General features: G+C 35.5%; 2 protein-coding genes and 1 long non-coding RNA gene across 3 annotated transcripts; 2 read left to right on the forward strand and 1 right to left on the reverse strand.

Annotated features, from left to right (window-relative positions):
* Positions 1–5,569: 5,569 nt before the first annotated feature.
* LOC128257335 (uncharacterized) lies at positions 5,570–6,403 on the reverse strand. Its single transcript, XR_008267854.1, has 3 exons — positions 6,242–6,403; positions 6,071–6,186; positions 5,570–5,817 (listed from the first exon to the last, which is right to left on the reverse strand). It is a non-coding gene; the product is annotated as an uncharacterized LOC128257335 (long non-coding RNA).
* A 1,231-nt stretch (positions 6,404–7,634) lies between these two features.
* LOC128257332 (uncharacterized) lies at positions 7,635–14,472 on the forward strand. Its single transcript, XM_052988309.1, has 3 exons — positions 7,635–8,268; positions 12,538–12,739; positions 13,966–14,472. The coding sequence occupies exons 1-3, from the start codon at positions 8,037–8,039 to the stop codon at positions 14,150–14,152; spliced, it is 621 nt and encodes a 206-aa protein (XP_052844269.1). The 5' UTR covers positions 7,635–8,036; the 3' UTR covers positions 14,153–14,472.
* Positions 14,473–18,334: 3,862 nt separating this feature from the next.
* LOC128257680 (uncharacterized) lies at positions 18,335–23,315 on the forward strand. The gene is made up of 3 exons (XM_052988798.1): positions 18,335–18,699; positions 19,996–20,212; positions 22,863–23,315. Exons 1-3 carry the CDS (start codon positions 18,492–18,494, stop codon positions 23,020–23,022), a joined length of 585 nt encoding a protein of 194 aa, XP_052844758.1. The 5' UTR covers positions 18,335–18,491; the 3' UTR covers positions 23,023–23,315.
* The last annotated feature ends 902 nt before the right edge of the window (positions 23,316–24,217 follow it).

Consider the following 24,217-nt stretch of genomic DNA (forward strand, 5'->3'; position numbering starts at 1 on the left):
TTATTATGCACTTAATCATAAGCATAAACAAATATAAAATGTGGGCAGTTAGCTATAATCTATAGGTTACTTTTTTTAAGTGGTTTTAATAACAACTATTTTTTCTGACAATTTGCATTTTAACTGATAAATTCCCAGATCACGCATAGATCGTTTAACTATAATAAAACAAAGCAATCAGTAACACCTTCATTTTAAGGCATTTTATTAACAAATATTAGATATGATTTCACAGATGTCCTGGTTATTGGCAATTTAAAATCACAATTCAAAAGATTTATTTTGGGAATTAAAAATCACAAATTAAAAAAGTTGTATATTTTACGTCACACCCATTTGGAAATTTTTTTAAAATCACAATTTTAAAGATATGTTTTTCCTGCGAGTGCAAGAACTTAAGGTTTTGCCCTTAGTTTTGTATTGTGCAATGCATCGATTAGGAGCAACTGCCGGGTCGACAGCGGTAATAACACTGCGCATATTTATTTATACGAAATTCGTACACCCCAATATGTATATTATAAACGTATTCAAATCGATGCGGCTGCGAAATTGAAGTGACTCTTTTTGCTGGCCCCCAGTCGTTTGAGTACTTAACATCAGCCATCGTAGATGTAAACAAAACATTAATCAGAATATGGGATTTCTAAGTCGTATTCGGAATGCTCTAGGACGGGAATAATTGCTAATATGGTTTTAAAAAAAAGTGGATCCAACATTCGCTATTGCTAGCAAATGGATCTCAGATAAAAATAGACACCTAAGAAGTCAATTTTGTTTTAAATTTTGGGAGAATCAAAAAAAATTTCAAATTAATTAGTATACCCCTTAGGTAAGTAAGTATTCTATCCCCATCATAGCGCTCTTCCTGATACGTCCCCCTACGATTCATCTTTTAATTCGAGATTCGTCAGGCCAAAAATTCATAAACAAAGCCAATTCAATTTCGTCGATGCTTTAAGCCTCCCAATTGCTTTTTTATTTTATTTCTTGAATTATAATTAAGATTGTATTTCTGTCGATTGCATACAAATTGCATAAAGCTCATAAAACTTGACTGGTGGTTGGGATGTGGCCACCCTAGTTGTGGATATACGTGGAGAGAAATTGTGATTTCGATTAGCTAAGATTGTGTTCCCTTGTGAAAAATTTTAAATGACATATATGGCTTACAAAAAAACTTATTCCTAAACGGTAAGCTCTAAAAAATCAGTGGTTTTTAAATCACTTAAAGGGTTGTATTTATTAGTACCAATAAAACGCAAAACCAGTAAATTTACAATTATCTGAGTCATCAGTTGAGAACCAACAAAACTATACAATTATACTTCCCACGTTAATGATTAAACAGTGTGTCATATTTGTCAATTATATAATTTCTGCTTTATTTTCATTTATTACGCATAGAACAAACATTCGTTTAAAATGACACTCCAGCTATAGGAACTCTATTATGATTGTCATTTAATACACTCTTCAGGAGTTTGTGTTGTTGGTTTTCCTCTCGACCAACTGTCATTCAATTCATTTTTATTATTTTTTCAAATAGTGACAAGCACAACAAGCAAGGTATTTCCCCCACCCAATATTTACACTAATTAACACGAAAAGTTATTCGCCGACAAAAAATACAATAAGAGAGCAAAAATAATTGTAATTAAACCGGATGGGACTGGGTTGAAATTAATATTTGCTGGTCAACAATTCATATAAAAATAATTAATCCTTTACTCTTATACTCGTATATATCTGTTCGTCTCTCTTCCGTCATTGCAGAAATGTATATTAAAATGTCAGAACAAATGAGTGGCATAAGAGTGAGCTTAATTAAAAGTATTTTAGTCAGTTCAGCTTTCAGATGTGCGGACACAAAAACCAAACTGTTTATAATGAATTGGTCAAATGGCTTATTGAGAAATTGCTAATTATCCAATTACATTTAATTTTAAAGTAATTTAAGAAGCTATTTTAAATACATTTTTACGGAGCGTGTATCCTTTGTTTTTTCCATTGCCTTTTAGATACTTTAGCTTTATTTGTGTTGTTATAAAATTGAATTTTATTGTCTTAACAAAAGTGACCAAAACTGTTATAATATTTATTTGTAGATATATATGACCATAGCTATTGTATTAAAGAATATATTTTTTGTTGCTTGAATTTTATTACTGGAAGCTAAGAAAATAGGACAAGAACTACTAAATTCTAAATTATGAACACATGCTGAACAACATAATATTTACAAAAATGGCATTTAATTTGCTGATAATCTAGATTTAAAATATATTTATATTCGCCAATGCAACTATGCACCTATTCAAATTAAATTCAATGGCTCGCGAACGGCATTCGATGCCACTAATCAAAACTAACTGGACAAAGCACGACAATAACCCTTTGAAGTTGAAGCGAAGCCAAACAATTGCTTTCGCGTAAATTCCCCTATCTAATGGATGCCAATAAACAGCGATCAGGACTCGCACACGTACATCCTGCCCGGTATATAAGGATACAATACAGTAATGCACCTGACAGGACCAAGAACATTGTCTCAGATGGAAAATTAAAAGTGATGCGTGGCTGGGCAAGGAGGTGGGGCTTCTAAAGGGGTAGTGTAGAGAAAGGCTTCAATCGGGTTGATTTGGCCCGGGTGGAAGTGGGGATAAGGCAGTTCAAACTAATTTGAATTTATGCAGCAAAATGTTGACCATTCCGCCGAGTATACTTCACCTTACTTTGGGGATAGATGGCTTTGTGTTAAAGATTTTAATAATCAAAAATCTAAGATACAATTAACTAGGATTGCTTATTTTTCCAGCTGGTTCGAATAATGGTGAAGGAATGGTTTTGGTAGAATAATTCAACAAAATGTTGTAAAACAAATATTTTGTTTTTAAGTTTTACATAAAATAAGAAATTAAAATATTATTAAAATATGATTTCTTCGTAATCTAAAAGAAAGAAAAAACAATCTTATGAATAAGTTTTTTTTTGTTAGAGTATTCATTCACCGAATCCTGAGTAACCAAAGTAATCTTAAAGTTATAAAAACATTTTTATAAAAAATATGATTTTTGGTTAGAGTATTTATTCACCGAATCCGGAGAAACCCAATCGTCCCCTCATTATTGTTGTTAGTGGGCTTTGGTGTTCTGTAATTAAACTGCATATTATCGGCCACGACACACACACATGCATGAGCACTCAACCACTCAACTGAGGCGGCACCACCCACCCACCACATGTACCACATAATTATGCAGAAATATCCAAGTCGTGGACAAGGTGATTGGATGGGTCAGGGGGCCGTGGAAAGGTCCGCCCAGCTGTCACTTTGTGTTCTGCTTTTGTGTAAGATTTAATTTGGCTACATTTAATTATTGTTTATGTAGGGCTTGTCCGTGTCGCTGTCGCTGCCATCGAATATTGTCATATTATAAACAATGATAATTTGCCAAATGCGAGGCGATTGGCTAATAGATATCTGCCAGTATCTCCATCTCTTAGCCAAAGCAAACCGAGCCAAGCCCAAAGGGCAAACCGCAAGTGGACAAAGGCTTACACACTAAAAAAAAGCAATTAATTTATTAGGTATTTATAAAGTTTTCCGTTATGTTTTCTAACAGACTTCGTGTGCTGTTTGTTTCACAAAATTGTAGTTTACATTTTCAATATAAATATTTCAATTTATTTTTGGGAAATTAAACGATTTAAACTCAGATTATCTACAATGTATGTAACCATATAAAAGTATTTGATTTATTTACTTTATTTAATAAAATATTTTTAGATCGTTCAATACAATTTCAAAATTGATACATTTTTTAAATTAGTAATTTTGATTGCACTTTGGTACAGATTAGATAATATTATTTTTTGGCAGTGCAAAACTCGTGCACTAATCGCATGTTGTGTCAACATTAATCGCATCAAATTTAATTTTACAATTAAATGCAAAGACGCGACGCGTTTAGCATAAATTAAGCAGGCTGTAAATGGAAGCCGCGGGCGGTGTCTTTCACTTCTGCTCCTGCTCCTGCGGTCTGGTCTTATTTTGCTGAGGTGTTGAGGTGGTCGGCCAGACCACCGCCCTTCCCAAAGAGGTAAAAAATTCAAACACCACCAAAGACTCGGCTGCTGCTTCCGTTTCCGTTTTTCTGACAGGGTGTGAGCTCAACCAGTTGGCGAAACGCGTGTATTTATTGCTTCAACTTAATTTAATTGACAACCCAATCTAAGGTTTCATTAAGCTTGGGGAATTAAATGTCTTTAATTAGCGAATGTTTATTCAATTAGTTCGATTCTGCCTCTTAAAACTCATTATAATAATCATGGTTTTAGGCATGGTATATAACAAACGCTTTAAATTTGTATTAGACTTTTAATATTTGCTGTATTCACATACTTTTTCTTTAATGGGTTTAGCATTAGCACAAGTTCAGCTTCAAAGAGAACAGAATACAAAAGATAAAATCTCCAAAATATATAATATTTTTTTTGCAGTATCATTACTCTGCTGAAATCAATAAATTCTCAATTTAAGCAATTGATAAGTGCTAACAAAAAGAATTTAATGTGACCGAAAATAATTTGTTGCTCTTTTCCCAAGATCACAATTGGCCACTCATTTTGCCTTTGTATGTTCTTCTAGATATAAATAAATATCAAATTAAAGGTTCAAATTCTATTCTATTGGCTTTCATAAAAAGTTTTTGTCATTTCTTTGTATTGAGCAAAAGTAATGAACCAGTTTAGTTGACCCACTCATTGAGTTAAAAACTTTTCCAAATAATAAAGCTCCGTTGGATTAAAATCCATGTGAATTGCTATCTTAAGACTAAAATACAGAGAATATATTTATATTATATTAAAAAAAATGCCAAAGATATTTTAGGTTGCACAATGTGCAATGCACATGTAATTTTGTATAAAATCTCAATACAGTAAAGGGACAAATGTTAACTAATAATAATATTAACATTTTTGCTCTCCTTTTAGCTTGAATTTTTTATCTTTATTAAAATGTCTAAGTATTCAATCATGACTTTTATCCCGATCAAAACGATGTGCCAACATTTTAGAGAAACCTTAAACTTAATCAGCACTATCTAGCCCAAAGGTTTTAAGCGGCATTAATAAAGTAAAAATAATAATTTTGACTTTTTTTAAGCCTCATGCTTGGTTGCCCCGACAGTAATGAAGCCTTTTTTTCTCTTTTTCTACATCGCGCTTTTGTTGGGGTTTCGCTGCTTAACCTTCGGGGCCCAAAATGTTTTGTACACGCGGGCACTTATGTATTTCTTTCACATACTCTTCTTGATACTGAAGCTAAGTAATTTTTCGGCAATGTTTAAAGTTAAAAATAAGGCAACTAATTATTTTAAAAAAATTTAAAATTGTGTATACAAAGTTTGTTCTATTATAAATAACCACATATTTGTTTCCACTACTAAAAAAAGGTTCTTAATTATTTTTATTTAATTTGTTTATATTGAAATCTATTTTTTAATATATATTAAAGTTTATTTAATATTTTTTAATTTTAAGTTCCAAAAGTTAAGCATTTTTTAGGGTACTAATTCGACGTCTATTTATTATTGAATAGTGTAGTTTTTTGGACAGGGCGTTGTTGCAATTGAAGGACAGCGGCAACTGCAATTTGAAGGCAAGCAAAACAAATGAATTCTGGGAGACGAAGTCAAAGCGGATTGAACACTTTTTGCAGCTGTTCTGAGCGAAGTTTCCAGTGGCACAGACAACTCTCAATTACCCCTTACTTATAACCTCAACATGTTGGCTCCATTTCTTGGCGCTGCACTTAAAATAAAAAGAGGTCAGAAAATTTGAAAGCAGTCCGGGATAACAAAATGAAAAACATTTTTTCTTTAATTCACAATTTTAATTTTTTTAAGCATTTAATTAAAGGTATGAATAGATGTAAGCTGATGAGGCTGTTAGTACATTTTGTTGAATAATTTAGTTAATTTATTCAATTATTTAAAAATTATTTTCGAAATATTAAAATGTTGTTAGACTAGATATTTCTGGTTATATTTTGGCCAGTGCTTACAAATGCTTCTTTTTCTCTATTGGCCGTTAGTATTGGCTAGCTGGTCAACCTCAAGATTGCAGTTAGCAGTGGCAATTGCCTCGACTTCTCGACAGTTGCAGTTGCACTTCGCTTGACTGCAATTTGGCAAAGTTAAGCACGGTAAAAAGTTGTCTCTGTTCTTGTTGTTACCTTTAATTTGAGTACGTTTCGGTGTTGTTTTTTATCGTGTTTTTTTGGGTGATTGTTGGCCACGGCTAAGTCACGTTCCGATTGCGCATTTATCGCACTCAACTTGCCGTCCGGTTGGTTAAGTTTCTTGGCCAAAAAGTCTCCCTCCATTCGCTGGCTCCTTTTTTTGGGCATTGCAACATTAAGCTGCAGTTGGCAGGGTCAGGCGGGCTTATATTTTATTTTTTTTTAACTGGGTTGCACTGTGGGCCTCATCGGAATCATAAATCTGTCCCGATGACCTTTCTACCTGTTCGATATCCGCTCAATTGCAGCTGTCATGGGGATCGTAAATAAATAAAAATTAAGGAAGTCCCTTAAATGTTTACTGTGCCACAAAGTGTCCTACGTGACGGGCACGCGACTGAATTTTTAAAACATTAATACAGAATTTGGCTGCTGGTTTGGGTAATTCTTTTAGCATGGCAGTCAAGGTGAACAAATAGCAAATCATCGTACTTGAATAAAAGTATTAGTTTTGAATGCAGAAACCCCTCTGTATAAATATAAGTACCTACAAAATTGATTCCAAGAAAAGAACATAAATTATGTACCTGAGAACATGCAAAACGTACATCATTTTTTACACATATGTTGTACATCCTTTTCTGAGGAAATATGAGAAGTGTCAGCCCATGTTTGTTGCAGAAAAGGTTTTTTTAACTCGAGGAATATGTATATTTCTTGAGATTTGTAAGATATAGCTTAAAAGATTTATTTACCACCACGAAATTCTAAATAAGAAGTACACCTACTACAGAAACAAATATTAAAAATAAACTAATGTTTTTTATATTTAAATACATATATAAATTTGATGTTATGCAAATTGTTTTACCCCTTTGCGAATAAAATTACTTAATATCAATTTCGGGGTACGACAGAATTGTGTATAACCCATTTAAGGTGTGATATTCCACAGTTTAAAAAACTAAGTTAGCCAACAGTCCCTAACTCAGGTCATTAGCCCGTGCGGGTAATCGAACCTGTAAGTCGCTCAGTTTAACTCAGTCTACATAACTGCGATCGCTCGTGTGTAAGTAAGTGACTTGTGCTCTGGGTTCGCTTTAATCAAACCTTTTTTAAGGCGAATGATGGACAGCTGTGGTTGCGACTGGCCGCAGACAATTAGCACCAGCAAATGCAGTACAGTGGGTGCTAAAAGGCAACAAACAGGTACTTGCGTACCACTCTCTGATAAACCCGATCTCTCTGGGTTTTTTTGGTGAGCCGCTCCGAAACAGTTGTACCTGGGTTAAAATACTTATAAACCTCTCTCTGAAAACCTCTCTCTGTCTTACCTCTCCCAACAGCTGATCGTGTGGGAATAGCTTTAATGTTATATCTTTTGGTACCGCTTCAGTTCAGTGGCACAGTGGCACTGCAACTTTTGCTCGATTCGGACGTATGCGCTGCTCTTCTCCTCCGAGACTTATTACCTGTCGCTATCGCGTGTGTTACCTGTGCCTGTATTTCGTATTTACAGTTACCAACAAGTTATGTGCGCTTGAATGCCAAATTTAATTGCCGCTCTTTGCATGTTTGCCAGCAGTAATTTGAAAACGTTTTCGAAAAGCGAGTAAAGAAAAAAACGACTTTCGTTTTTCCCAACCCCCTCCGAACTTTCATTTTTCTTGCTCGTCCGTCGGCTTGCCATTGAAAAAAGTGTCAAAACACAGGTGCTAACCAACCAAAATATCTATAAAAATTAAATTAAGTTGTGAAACGCGTGTGTGACTCGGTCGATTTTTGGATTATGGCTCTCATGGACACCGCCTGGCGCTGTCGCCTCATGATCTTCGGCATCGTCTCCCTGCTGCTGGTGGGCGATCTCTTTGGATATGGCGGCGGCATGAAGTCCAACCACCCCGATCCGCACTCGGTGAGATCGGGGGGCGGCGCGGGAGCGGGTGGTGCCCCAACGGGTCCGGCGGCTGCAGCGGCCAGCAAGTTCCAGCCGAAGAATGCCGAAATCGATATAGCCGAAGGTAAGTTTTGCCATCCCATAATGAATTTTATTTTTTATTTATTTTCTGACGATTTTGCGTTGCCAAATTTTTGGGAATTTTTTTCGGATTTCGGACGTACAGTAGACTATCATAATAAAATACTTAAATCTTTTAAATGAAAAATATGATGTTTCTTTATATTCAGTGTTCTACTTAAATGGCTGAAAATAGAGTCAGCCACTTAAAATTTTAAACAGTTTGAAATAAAGTTTTTCGTTTCAGTATTCGATTTCCTTTCCCCGGCTTTATAAAAAGTTTTCATATAGGTACTTAAATTTTAAGAAAATATTTGACACATTTATTTAAGTAATTAAATTTAACTTAATATTTCATGTTTATCTTTAAAATATGTTTTTATAATGAAAAAGTCTTAATAAGTTGTTAATAATTTTCGAATAAGATTCTGCTACGTAATCGCTTAAAAAATAGGTTGCTTACATTAAATAAATAATAAAATATGTATAGTCAATTATAATCATATTAACACTGTTAACTCCTTAGTTGGCCTACTGGAAACATATATGGGAATTTTTGTTTAAGTTTTTTGTTATACCATCTGTATGAATTTGTATTTGGACTTATCAAGGTTAATTTCGTTTTATAAATGGAGGTTTACATATAAAGAGCTGGAGGCACGTGTAAGCTTCAATTCGGGTATAAATGTTAATTACAGTTTTTGTTGGCGGCTTCGTAGGTGAACGCCGGAACTGAGCCCTGGGAGACCAATGTACGATTGTTTATTACGCACGTGTAGCTCCGCTTTAAAGTTAATGTTGTCGATTTGGCAAGTACATTAGCGGTACGAGAGGCTACAATTTATAAAAAAAATTTGTACTTGGATAAGGTACTTTCATTTTTAATGCAAAATATAAGTACCTTGTTTTTGTAGTAAACATTCAAGTGCTTTTGACCTAATGGGTTGGTATTACTATTTTCGAGCAATTATTTAAGAAGTACGTAAATGCTTCTAAAACTTTTCCCAAAGCTAATTCCGTAGGTCTAGGAAATGTTTTGGCAATTTAAGTACTCCAAGCTTAACGTTGCCTGCCATGTTAAACAGATACTTCAGTCGGCAAAAGTTTCCATTAACAACAAAGTCATTAATTTTTTTTATGGTCTAGCTTTTGAGGAAAGTGACTTCATTACTTGAGTACTTTTTTTGAGTTGTTAGACTCATGAACAGTATTTATTAGTTGGAAAAAAATGGTATAGCTAAGTTTTAAAGATTATACTGACAAATAATTACAGCTTAATGGGATATTTTCGTTAACTGAATTTAAGTTTAGAAACTAAATTAGAACAGGAGCATTCCTAAATACTTGCATGTTTCCTTTGTTTACCATTTAATTTCCTGTGCGAATTTTGATATTCACACAACAGTTGGTAATTTATTCAAATGATTATTCAACAAAATCGAAGTTCATGTCCAAAACGATCGTTCAAGAGCTTTTAAAGTCATTACGAATACACTTCTTCGTCGCCACTTTCTCGTTGATTTGCATACACAATATCGAACCCTATTGTATGACATAACATTTCGGCATTGCACAACAAATGTCATGTGTATGGGCCAAACCGGAAAAGATACGCGAACGAGTGTGTGTAGAGACAATAAAACTTTAATGAAATCAAAGGAAAGTCGAGGGCTCACCGGATAGGAGCTTGCTTTTGTTCAATATCCACTAGGAAACGGAGCCCATGAAAATACATCAGCCCCAGGAATTTGTGTGTTCTTTCTTGCCCAAAAACATGGCTTACAATCGTTTTTACTTCAATGATTTTTAAATAATAATTTATTATGCTAAACACATTTTTTAAAATTTTTATAAATCAGTAATAAATTATTAATTAAATAAAATCTGAGAACAAATCATTATTTTGAAGATTTTAGCTATTTTATATAAGATTTCTTAAGTTTGGTTATTGCTTAAAGTTTAGTTTCTTCGATTAATAGTTCTGACATAATATTTTCGAAACATAAAACATCAAAAAGGTAAATAATAATAATATTCACACTGTAAGCCAAATTATATTTTTGTCGTATTTTGAAATCCAAGTTTCTGTATCATGAATGAAAGCAATATTCCCCAGACCATTTTACAGTTCATTAAGATGGCTGAAACCATCTCTAAGTCATTGGAGTTTGGTGTTTCTTTTGTGTTCCGAGGTGAAAGTGGAAAAATGCCAAGCAAATAAACTTGATGTAATAAAACTCCAAGCGAACAACAAGTTTTCGCTTTGCATGTTCAGAGGGTAGCAGTTCATTAGCATGGGCCAAGTTAAGAAAAAATAGGGTCTTTCTCTCAATATTCCAGTTTCGTAACGGCGTCTAGACAGATGCGCTTATACCACTATTTATTTAAACTCAAAGTTCATTATTCTAGCTTGATTACTCAAAACAGGAAGTGATGAAAACTTGACTTGATTTGTGACATTTAATTTGTCGAACTAAGCCAAGACACCGGCTTGGGTTTTTGGGAAATATTCAGCCATATGTTCGACTGTAACCGGTTCCGCTTCCCGACGTAATCCGTTCCAACTGAAGAAGTTGTCTGGGCTAGAAACGAGTTCAACGGAAATCGAGAGTGAAGTTGGTTGACAAACGTTGGCAATCTTGGTTATAAATATTCACTTTAATCACTTGTAAATGCCACTAACTTCCATAGAGAAGTAGCACGTGCCCTTCCCCAAGCCGATGGAAATCATCTGAATTAACAATTTCGGTTTCTTTTCACCTTTTTCTCTCTTGGCCAAAACAGAAAAAAAATAAAGAAACACTTTGCCACAACCTTTAGCTGATAAATGCAGTGCGTGATAAACATGCCGAGCTTGCACTTTAATTTGTATTTATTTCCATTCAATTACGTGCACTTGGAAAGCAAATTGATTCCAGTTACGGAGTCAACCTAGTTGACTCGTAATCCGTTGTATCGCTCAAAGAAGTGTATTTTCAGCAGTTTGAAAGAGTCAAGTTCAATGTATTAAGACATTTACAAGATTTTGAAAATGATTCTCACTGATTACACGATTTATTGCCTACATCCAGAGCGAAACACGCCGAAACAAACAAACTTATTTAATGATTGTCATATGTGTATATATAAATTGATAAATATAAAAAAACTCAAAAATATATTTTGGTAATCAGTTCCAAATATTAAATTAAAAATGCATTCAATTAACAAACTATATTCAAACAACTGATAACAAAAACCTGAATGAGGATAAATATTTATTTTGAACCAGCTAATGAACTGTGTTTTTCTACCAAAATATATAAATATATTGTTTTGAACATATAAATAACAAAAAACCTATCAAAACAAAAAGTAACCTAAAACCTGAATAGAAGAATTGTTATTTCTAATTAACTGTGTTTTTTTTTCAAAAAATGTATAATAATCCCTAGCTGATTTTATATTGTTTTGAAGAACAACAAGTTAACAAAAAGTAAAATAAACAAAAACAGTGATAAATATTTATTTTGTTTTATTTCTAGACAATTAATCTATAGGTAAATGGGCGAAAAACAAGGATCATATATTTAAAACATGTTATCAGTAATGAATATATCTAAGCTTGAATTTTCACACCGCGTTAGGGTTTTTGCATTCAAAGTTCCGCATTTAAAGATAAAAAAAAGATAAAACCAGCTGCCTTAGTTGGCGGTAGCATAATGAATATTCGACTGGAGACTATAATTAATAAAACTAAGCGTTGAATGACTGAACAAATATTCAAAGTAAGGTTCAACGCATTGACTTGGCCTTGTTCGGGGCATGGCAGTCGATTAATGAGTGTTGGAAACATTCGCAACAGCTGATCGAATGAATACAGCCAGCCAAATATTTGGCTTACTCACAGCAAATGTGCACTCAAAAAAATAAACAGAAATTCGTTTTGTTTATTACGCTTTCTACACTCTCAATTTCTACCTATATTTGCATATTTGCTCAATTGTTTACAATTTGTTGCCTTTTTGTTGACACTTTGTTCTAAGCATCTATTAGTCATTGTTTTGTTTAATTTTAGCTTAAGATTTGGCAGCCTTGAGCTTGGGATCTCCCATCTCGCTTCTTCCCAAATATATATTCTAACGATTTGCGCAGTTCCCAAAGTCCCAATTCGAAAGCAGTTAGTTATGCAAATGAGCGCCAGCGAGTGAAAAAATCCCAAATGCCAAAATCTAATGGGTCCAGCCCCCTAATTAATGCCCGCATACCTGACTTAATTGTATTTTTGTTTCAGAGCACGATTTCAATGAGCTCTCGGCAGCGGCTCAATCCCTGAAGCCGGGAATGGCAGTCGTCACGGGGGCGAGTCTGAAGACCAAGTCCCAGCTCACGGACACCATCAAGGAGTCGTGTCTTCCGAAGATGCTTTGCGAACTGGCCTCCAAGCCGGAGTACCAGCTCAGCGAAAAGGAGCGGGAATTGCTGAGACTGATCAGGTACGTTTTAAGTGCACTATACGAGAAATAAAAACTATATATAGTTCATAAATTTTGTTTGAGAAGTTTACGAAAAACAATAACTTATTTTTCAAGTATTCTAGGCAGTCTATTGGTTTATAATAACCTTAATAATTTAATAAGAAATTAATTTAAAGTAAATAAACTTTTAATCGAATATCCAAATAATTGAGTAAACTTAACAAATTGAAAATAAATGTCAGCACTCACTGCAAATATAAGAATTTATGGATGATTTATATTCATGAAACCGGTTCGCAATGACTTGCACAAACAATCATATAACATTAGCACTAACTAATATTATTTTTCGATAAGAACGACAATCAATTTATAATGCATCTGACATAAAACAAAGCTTGTTAGAAATACCTTAAAAATTTCAGGTTTAACATGAATTGAAAACATTTTTGAAATTCTAATTAGTTTGAACTTAATGGCAAGGCGTAATTTCATTTTGACAAATAATTTTAGTTTTTAAATATTTTAATAAATAAATTGGCACTAGAGAATTTGTAAGTGCATTGATTACAAAATTTCTTGACGTAGTTAGGGAACGTTTTGTTTATTTATTTATTTTGTTCTCATTTGGTCGAGATATATTTGCTCGTAAAGTGCAACAAGTAGAACCAGTTCTGAACTGATCTACCAAACATTTGCATATTCAGCAGTTAGGAAAGATTCCAAACAGGTTTCATAGGGTTCGAGTGCAGTTTTTCTACAATTGGTCTCCATTAGATTTCAAATAATGTTATTACTCACCAGATTTAATTGTAAGTAGGTGACTCACAAGGGGTTGAACAAGCCACAGGCAAAGTGTAGTCACTTAGGGAAACTAAAACCACAATTTAGGCTAGCTAAATGCGAAAAATATTTGAGCCGCAACTTAACCCATGGATCAGTAGTCGTAACCTACCTCAACTTCAGCTGTAACCTCGCACTTGAGGCGAAGGTGAGCCGAAGCAAATGTAAAAGCTTGGCCACTATAAAGAGTTGAGTTAGGCAAACCGCAAGGTGAATAACTCTGGCATTCTAGAATCCAGATATAGACGAATAAAACTACTGAAAGCGAAACTTGAACAAACTCCGGCGAAATAGCAGGCGAAGCGTGAAATGATAATGGCTTATTATAATATTTAACATTTGTTCAGTTGTTCGGCTGTGGAGAAACTTCCGTCTAATGTGCCCATTATTTGCCTTTGCAGATCTCCAACAATGCCCTGGATGATGAACATGCCGCCGAGCAAATGGTATTTCGCGGCCCACATGGGCGAACTAATGCGCCACACGGGCGACAATCTCAGTGGACCGATGGGATGCGCCAACCTCTGGCCGAACTGTCCGATCAGTTCCAAGAAGCTAATGAAACTCAGCTACAAAGTGAGGGTCTGAGGCTGCTCGGCTGCTAGACTCCCGAAATCTGTATCTTAAGTATTAGGTATAGCCACCTCAACTTTTGTACCATATGTCTTCACCGTTGGATTACCTTACCATGTAAACTATCTTAGATTATATAGATTAGACCTTAGTCCCGACTTGACTGAAGTGACTGTAGAACTGTATCGGCTTGGATCCACCTCTGGCTACGAGTCCTAGGTAGTTTGTAATTAATAAGTGTGACTAGTCACGACCCGATCTAGCATTACGCCTAGTCTAAGTACGATGCTCCTGTAATTGTTAATAAATTACGCTCTTTTGTGCATACTCCCTAATGATCTTGCCTCAATCCATCTTATTTATTGCCTTGTCAACTTCGAGCGATTTGTGAAATGGCTTTGACAGTAAAAACACACTTTTTGAACAGGCAGCCAAGTTCATTAATGTACGGGTATGTAATTGCTAGGAAGCGTTCGACCTGCTGGCAATGAAATCGTATTTTTAGAAATTGTTATGCAATGGAAGGTTGCATCCACTATCAAATGCGGCAATCTATCAAACTAACTTTTTCATGAATCATTGAAGATTTTCTCGTTTGACTGGGTGAAGTTTAATTGGTTTAGTATAATGGAGTTTAAAGTGGTGTATCGCATGCTAGGTTTAATAGGAAATACATATTGGTTGAGCCGATTAGGGGACTAAATTTTGGCTGAAGGTTAAAAATATGTCGTGTACATTTTTATTAAGGTCAGATAATATTTGTTATAATCAAACAAAACATAATATGACTAGAAGAGTTAGCCGCTCTCTGCAAGTTATACCCAATCTTTAAGTAATATTGTTCGAAATTTGTTTGAATTTGTTTATGTAATTTTTTGCTTGGCATTCACCCACCAGATATAAATTTACTCACACATTTTTAGCGCATACTTTCAGGCGCGCCTTGAAAACTGTACCACCCACCTTGAACGAAGTATAAAGAAAAAACAAGCCGCAAATTTTAGTGCACACTTTATATGCAAATTCGATTGGCTCAATGACATTGCGCAAAAAATTAGAATATGTTTCGCTTTGTTTACAATTGTTTTTCTGATCGATTAAGTATTCTGAACACAACTGCCAGAAAAAAAAAACGAATGGTTAAATTGTCGGATTATGACAAACATATGGATGGCTGAATTAAAAAAAACTCTAGAAAGTAAACAAAAACAAGAAATTATTTTTAGATTTTTCGATAATGCATAAATCAGTCAGTGACACGTGGCAATAAATGAAATAAATCACCGATGCCAGTGAAAATGTGTTTCGAAAATCGAATCCTAATTGAAATTCCAATTACACACTCGCTCAGTTTGGCAACAAGCTTAGCCTGGAATTGCACAAAGCGTACAAAACAATAAAAGTCAACAAATTCGTAATAATCAACTGAAATTGGGTCAGATTTGTTTTACTACTTCAGCATTTTTGTTGTTGTAACGCTAGTTGCGTGTTTCTGTGCGCAACTTTCATTGTTTGGTATAGCATTTGGCCCAATTTTCATGTTTTGCTTGGACCCGGCTCAATTTCTGCTTTTGGCCCGACGTTTGACAAGTTGTTTGGCTTATGCAATTTTGGGGGGGCGGAGTGGGAGGTGAACAGGTGCAGCAGGTGCAATTGCATTGTCTCAGACTTCTGTCAGCGGCTCGTTTCTTTCTTTTAATAATTTCCGCATATTTGGGCACGTCAAAAATGAAAGCGAAATTTTGGAAACAGTTTTTGGGAAAACGAGACCTCAATACTCTTCAAATGAAACATGCTACAAATTAAAAAAATTTAACATTAATAAATTAAATATGCTTAACTAATCGTAATCGTAATCGTAATCAGATAACAGTTTTCAACTTTAAAACCATTTTTTTGAAGAAAGAGTTATAATATTTTAAAAACAAATTTTAAACCAATTTATGTCCAAATATGAGAGATTTGTTTGTAACCAATGTTTTTAAGCAACAATATTTATAATAAATATTTTTTTAGGTATAATTGAAAAATATTAAAAATAAACTAAATATTAAATATTAAAAACCTTTATCTTATGAGGAATACCAGAAAAACGAATATATTTTTCACTACAAAACTTGCATTTTGGTACCTTATAAAATACTTGCTTTGGCAATTATTCAACATGCAAATATTTGAAATACGCCATGAAGGGTGTAAATATTAAATACCTTTACCATATGAGGAAAACTGGAAAAACACGAAAATTTTCAACTACAAAAGTTGCATTCCCAACCTACTTTCCTGCTTGCACATCGAGAAAAAATCATAGCCGAGTAGAAAATGTGCATAAAATGTAAGGCAAACTTTGAATCAGCGGCGAGAGAAAAGCGAATTTCCCATAGCGGTAGTTGGAGCGTTTACAACTTGAGTGCCGCTCGAGAGTCCCCACTGTGGATTGCGTAACTCCGGCGGTGTCTACGTGATCTGGTCGAAATGTTTTCAAACGGGTCCCGGCAACTTGGCCAACTGACTGATTGAACCACTCATTGATGGGCGATTGCCTCCAGTAATTTATTCTTATTATTGACCCCTTATTGCATTTGCAGTTATTGAAAGTGGATTTCCTCGATATGAATTTTTTAATTTCCTCACTTTACATTTCTTTAATTGTTAACCTGGCCAACGACACGTGCTCCATGGAGTCTTCGAAAACTGATATGGCAAACATGAGCATAAGCAATCGGTTAACTTCAATGGTGATAATTAAATGAGCTAACAAAGTAAATGATGAATGGTAGGATTGACCAAATGGCGTTAGATATGCCCATTTTTATGAACTAGTTCAAGAAAACCTCTTGCATTATTTTATACATATATTTTTGATCATAACAAAATTATTATTAAAATTGATTTTAAGATTCAAATAAATATAAAAATAAATGTTTCTTGAAACATTAAAAAAAACATTTTTTTTAGCAACAAACTTATGTCGGATTGTTTTTACAACCTATTATCTAATAAGTTAGTTTGACTGCTGAAGTCGCTTAGAAGAAAGCTTTTAGCGCAAGCCATTTTCAATTGGTTTCGCCTATTGATTGCCGACAAACTTCTCCCTTTGACCTCCAAACCAAGCCGAAACAAATTGCTCAAATCACTTGCTAGCCCGAATAGGAAATCTTGCACTCGAGGCACCCGGTAACACCCAACGGTAATGTGGTAATTGATATGCAAGCCAAACACCAAGACCAAAATAAAACCACAGAAAACAAAGAGCAAAAAAGGAAACACCGACGATTCAAGTGCGAATGCCCAGACATTTGACTTGAAAGATTTCATAACTTTTCATAATTGCACTGACGACGGGAGCAATCGGAGGAAAAGATACAAATACGATATGGACTTGGGGACTTCAGAGAGCGTGGAGAGCCTATGCCGGCGCCCTCCGCTTAGTGGGCCTCACTTTCACTTACTGGTCTTGTCTTGGCTTTGGTTTCCGCACAAAACTTGGTCAAAATGCAAAACAAACTTGGCCCGCAAAAAAACCCAAAAACGCAGTGGCTTCAAAAAAAGGGGTTGGCCATTTTTTGGAAACTAAATAAATAAATTTAATTTAAAACCAAACATTTAAGAGGCAAAGAGGTATTTAGAAACACGCAAAAATTGACTTTACATTACATTATTTAAAATATTTATTTTTATGTTAAGCCATCTATTTTATTCGATCGAATCTAAACTGTTTTATTAAATAATGATAAACATTTAAGGCCCTTAAGAACTGAACTTTTTATTTAAATTTAATTTTAATAAATCTTTTGAAACTGGAAAAATAGGTTTACTGAAAAAACCAAACAAGCTAAACAAATGTTTAGCCAATCGAAAAACCTTTTACTCGTCTTTATGGCACATATGTTTAAAAAATAAGTTTTAAGCTGCATAAATTCCTTTCTCAGCTTAATACCTAAATATATATCAAAAAGAAAGCATTCATAAAAAAGTCCAAAACACATGGTTATATTATATTATTATTCCCCTGAAGTTTTTGTCGACGTCTCTGAACCCAAAAACCCACACATGGGAGTGTAAGCTTTACACAACAAGTGATTTCTTGGGGCCTACACTTTGGGGTTCGGCCAGCGACTCTCGGTCTCCGCTTCTCTTTGTTTACGTTTAAGTTAACGTTTGGTTTAATTTTTATATGCGGCGCTTTGGCGGCTCAAAGCGGCGGCAGGTCGCTTCAGTCAGTCGAAGACGTTAAGCGCACCAAGTCGCCTGCCGCTCCACTCCATTCCAAGTCCAAGTCCAAAACTCGAACTCGAAACGTTCGTGGATCGCATATATAGTGGTATTACGAAACTACGACAAGTTGGCGGCCATGAATCTGCGGTACATCTGCACTCTGACTCTGGTGCCAACGCTCTGCGTGCTGCTGGTGCTTCTTCTGGAGTTCGTGGAGGAGGGTCTGGCCCAAAGTTCCGATCCACTGTTCGAACTGCCCGTCCAGCTGGTGGGATTCCCCGTGATCGTGCTCTCCGTCCGCTTGTCCCAGTTCGCCAAGAAGCTGGCCTACTCCCTCAGTCCCAGTAAGTCTGGCTTAAACGACCATCGCACTCGGTATTTTGAATTTAATTTCTTTTCTCCATTGGGTGAAAGCTGAAAATATGTTGTGCATAAATTAAGTGTTTTGCATTGTTGAAATCAGTGCAGGAATTCGGTGAGGAAATTTCCAAATTAATAAATTTGGGCAGCGAAATTTTTGTTTCGTTTAGCTGTGCTTTAAGTGTCTTTACTAACGGACACGAATAATATAAAAAAAATACAAAAGCTATAAGGAAAAACCATTTTTAGCCACTCTTGTTAAAAGTTTGCAACATTGTTAATGAATGGTTTTTTCACAGCTAGTTAGTTTTTTATGACTCTGCATTTACTGAAGTGTAAAGTGAAGTTATGAAATACCTTACGAAATTATAAATAATACAATTTTATAATTCATTCAATTAGTTTTGATGCTCGGCATCAGCTTAAATAAGAGATTAATGTATAAATAACTTTTCAACAAAATCTTTAGAGTTTAGAAACTTGAACAGGAAACTTACATTTCTAAAATTCATAAAAACCTAAATTTAGCTATTTATTCTAAAATGTAATAAGCAAATAGCAGTTTGGGATTTATTTGCATTGGGCCACACCAACCCATTTTTTAAGTGCGTGTCCATTGCCGATTGTTGTAACTTTTTACTCATTGCGTTGGACCGTAAAAACCTGATCTGCAAGTGCGATGACAAAAGCGGCTGCCAACTTCGTGCTCGTCCACTTAGCCGACAAAATGTGTTAATGGGGTCAAGGCTGTCGGCGAGCCAGTGGCTTCAACCATAACAACTACCACCGTGAAGCCGGAAATAAATAATAAAATAAAAATTAGTGATAGTGGAGCTTGATGATGTTGACAGCTGGGCCGCTTAGCTTTTGGCATGAGTAATCTGGGAAATATCCCTAAATCTAATTTTGTCAACATTAAAGCTCCACTGGAGAAAGAAAGAAAAGCTGATTAAATAAGTTCAATAATTTTCAAAAAATCAATCCACTCAAGTTTTCAATGTCAGGAATCGAAATTCGTCGTGAAAATATTTTTATTTTGAAAAATCCTCCTTTCCGATTGCTATGTAATAATAATTGCTTTAAATAACGCTTAGTTTTCCCTCTGCCTCAAATTCAAAAGAGCTCATTTAAAGAATTGTGCGCTTGTCCCAATAGAGCTAAGCTTGTATTTTTTTCATGCTACGCAAGTAAAGCTCGACAAAGTTTTCAGGATTTTGGAAAAATATATTAATTTTATTGGGCTTGAAATAATTTACTTGAAATTGTTGTCACTTTCACAGGTACATATAGATCTCGCAGCAGAAGAGATATCGCCCATCCACTTTCCCTTGACGCTGAGTTGGCCCAAAAACAGATCCTGGGCGAGTTCGGGCCACAGGCCTGTATCCTGGAAGAGCCGTGCCGGGTCCACGCCTCCCGACACTCGGGTTCCAGTGAACGACGCTTTCCAGGCGATGGAAATGCAAAGCCACATGCCGCCTGGTCGGAGGTGTTGAGGTAGGTCAAAAATGGGTGAGAGTGTGGTAACTAATTCAAATGGCTGATCGAATTATACTGGACATTGTTAAAATAACAATTAAATTTAACGAAATGTAGTTTGCTTAAAGATAATGTTTTAACAATAGGTTGGAAACACAGTACACTTATTCTAAAAACAAATATACATTTAAAAAGCAATACGAAATTTCTACAAGCTTAAATTTATGGAGGAACTGTTCAATCAATTGATGTTTATCAATGAAGTTAAAGTTGTCAGATTTATGTACACAGAGTACACACTTAATATCACACTTTATGTAACCAGATTAGCTGTCCAATTTTTAATAATAGTTTACTGTTTTTTTTTCAGAAATGTTCTTAAAGGTTTTTTGGCATTTCCAAATTTTCTCTTCCCCTTGTATTAAGTGAATGTAAAAAGAACCAGGATATCATCAGCGTTTTTGAGTGCCTTTCCCTATTTTCTGCTCAAGTGCAGCAGTGCTGACTTTATGGCAACTCTCAACTCAACTCAACTCCAACTGGCAGTAACAACTTGAACTTCGGTTGGTTCTGGTTCTATTTCTGCTCTGCGATTGCATTTGTTATGGGTACGTTTGCAGTTTGGCGCTGCTGCTGTTGTCATTTGGCAAATGAATGGCTTGTTTTTAGCTAAAGCAAAATGTTTTCCAATCAATTTTTATATCTCCTTGTTGTCGCTGTCTCATCCTGGAGTTTGCAGTTGGCCCATTGTCATTGGCATTGCTAACTCATCTGTGCATAATTTAATGTATCCCTGGGTCCCTGGGTTTAAAAGTGCATGTCACGACTTCGACTTTGACTTCGACTGCGACTTTGGCTTTGCCTCAGGATTTCAATTTGTAAGTTTACATAAATTTAGTTTCGTTTGCCAGTTCCTGATGAGTTGGTTGCCCTCGCAGCTCCCCTCACAATTGGCCATTATACCATTGTCATGGTAATGTTACGAAGCAGCCAGTTATTCTTCTCACCCGTCAAAAGCCCCCCCAGCTAAACTTGGCTAACTGCTGTGATTCATAATTAATGCGCTCGTCTCGGCAGCATCTTCCTTGATTTTTTTATTGACGTTTTTATGCAATAAAAGAAGGGAAGCTTGGCTGGTCAGTGGTAGTAAAACATTTTTATTATTGTTGCCACCAGTTTCCAGTTGGAAATACTCGTATTTAAAAGGGACAGGACAAACAAAGGGCAGCTTAAAGAAAAGCTTCTTAGGGATGTCCTTCGGCAGACGTGTCGTATGTGTAACATTTTCTTGTTTGGCCACTCTCCATTTATTCTATTTAATATTTTGTGATATCGCAAAAAGGTTTTCCACATGCATCTGACACTTTCACACTTAATGTGCAAAAGTGTTCACCCTTCACATCGAACCCAAAAATTGGGCAAAGCTTGTTTGGCCAACGTGTCAAGAGCAAATATTCAAAATTATTTTTGAAATGTTCGTCTGTCTGAGAAGCCCACACCTCAGTTTTCAACCCCTGACCTCCGAACTGAGTCTCAGTTTGAGTCTGGCTGCGATGCTTTCGTTTGGTTTTTGTTTAGTTTCCGTTGAGCTGCAAATGTAATTGGCATTAGGAGAAGTTTTCTGCAACTCGACGTGTTTTGTAATAATAAAATATGATTAAAGTTTTTGATTAAATTTATGCAAGTGCACAGTGGGGAATGGCATGCCAAAGCTGGCTTTTCTCCAGGTTTCGGTCAGTTTTTCCCGTCTCTTTGTCGCTTTTCCGGAGGGCAGCTGCAGATGTGTTTGTTACCGAGTTGATTAAATTATGCCATTGCAGACGTGTGAAATTTGAACTGTCCGTAGGTCCATAGGTGTGAAAGCAAAGGGTTGCATGGCAGAAAGAAAGGTGGCTATCACAAAGTAATCAGCAGGGTCCAAAAGTCTGAAAAGGATACATTCGCAATTTACTTCACAGTCAGTGGGGGAATTTAAGGGTTTTGTGTTCCATAAATAAATTAGATTGTTTAAAATGTGGTTTAGTGAAGAGTGAGTTTGGTAATGACTTAAATATAGTTTACATTTTTTTGGCTTCAATTAAACATACAAATATTTTTTTTTAATTGTCTTTATTTTTATACAAATCACAAAACTACAAAACTACCACTACAACAGTGGTAAAAGGTAAATTTTTTGTCGATTTTTAAGGAAATCATTTAACATTAGTTGGCATACTAACTTTTTGCGTACCTAAAAGTTTAAAATAAAACAGAATTTATAATAATATTTGAACATTGTTGGTTCTGCGATATCTGTTATGATTTTAAATTTTTAAAGCGAAGGTCTGTGTGCTTAAAAGAGCGTGCTGCATTTCATTGTTCTTGTTCATCGATGTTAAAACATTTTTTCTGCCTATCTTAATACATATTGCTTCAACTCACCAGTTCTTTTTAAGTAGCATCCCGGCACAACCATTACACAAATAAGCCAAGTGAAAACCCATTCTCACCATCCAACACATTCTGCATTGTGAAGAAAAACTCTTTCTTTTGTTTTTAAGCCGAGGTTGGAGCCTCTGTTGTTATGTGTGCATATTACCCACTTACTTATAAGTAATTATTTCTGTAATCCGCTTTCCGATACCCCGCCTGCAACGTGCAACATGGATATGGATCCAACGACCAACAGGAACTACAAAGTGCAATCGGGCGTCAGTGGGATGAAACAATGGTACCTGCTGTCCCTGTTCATCGGCGATGCTGTGCGGGATGTGCCGCTCTGCAAGCACCTGGCCAAAAGGATGCCCTGTCCAGGAGTTGGACCCTTGCCCCCGCCCCAACCTCGATGAAGATCTGGTCGACGCCACCTCCTCTGGGGCACTTCAAAATAACGGAGGTGGAGCATCCGGATGGAGTCCCCTTAGTCAGTCACATCGGACATCTTTGTTAATCATCCATCTTTCGGGACTCGCATTCAGCATCCAACATACATGTGCTGTCCTCGTACACCCCATCATTTCGCTGTACTTTTAGTTGCTTTTAAGGTTTTTAATTTAAACGAACGCCCGCCAACAGACGTAGGCGCTTAGATTTATGAGTAAGCAAATAAATAAACAAACCAGCTGGAAAAAATCAACCGAAATTTGTGTGTTCCTATGCCGGGACATGTCTGGACTCCCTCAATTTTCCGCTCGGACAATGCATTTCCCCTACCCAATTTTCATGGCGAGGAAAGAAGCGAAAAATTGATACGCCAAAGAGCATGCAGCAAAAAATGCTGGCCGGTTGCAACGCCACTCGCAATTTGTTGACGCAAGGCATTAGGAAGCAATGGAATGGGTTCCCAAAATACCCTGTAATTTCCGTAGTTGGGTATGCTTGCTGGTAAATCTTAATCCTATTCCTAAAACCGATTTTCATTGCACTTTTTGTATGTATCTAAGCTTAGTTTATGTTCATTCATTTTTAATTTTTTAAATATTTGTTTTGGATAACATAAAATTTATTTTTTGAAATTAAATTTTAATGATAGTAATTTTGATATCAAAAATGTTTGCTGTTTCTAATTCAAAATAAATAAATAAATACTCAAGACTCAGAGCATTATACTAGTATCACAAAGCTGGTCTTAGTTTGTAAAAAAAATTTCAATAGATTTATCGCATCATATTCTTCCATTTATAAAAATTTTTCAAGAAATAAGAAAATATTATGGATTTAGTTTTGTTCAGTTTAAAATTTTAAAAACTAAATTTAAAGTACTATCAACTACCAGTCGGTTCCTTTCCTTTTTTGGTCACAACTTTTTCTTTTTCTTACTCCCCCTATGCCACTCCATATATAACACAAGTTTCAACCAGCCAAAAACACAACCAAAACAACCAAAACGGGTCTCAGTCGCTAACCCCAAACCCCCACGTTAAGCCCTGTATTTCCCATTTATTAACTCGTTGCATATGGTTTGCATACAAACGGTGGCTGCTGTCGTCGTCCCGAGTGCTGTAAATAAAATAAGACGACAGCAACTGCAGCTACAAATGTCGC

The sequence above is a fragment of the Drosophila gunungcola genome (genome assembly GCF_025200985.1).
Source record: "Drosophila gunungcola strain Sukarami chromosome 3L unlocalized genomic scaffold, Dgunungcola_SK_2 000002F, whole genome shotgun sequence".
NCBI classification, from domain to species: Eukaryota; Metazoa; Arthropoda; class Insecta; order Diptera; family Drosophilidae; genus Drosophila; species Drosophila gunungcola.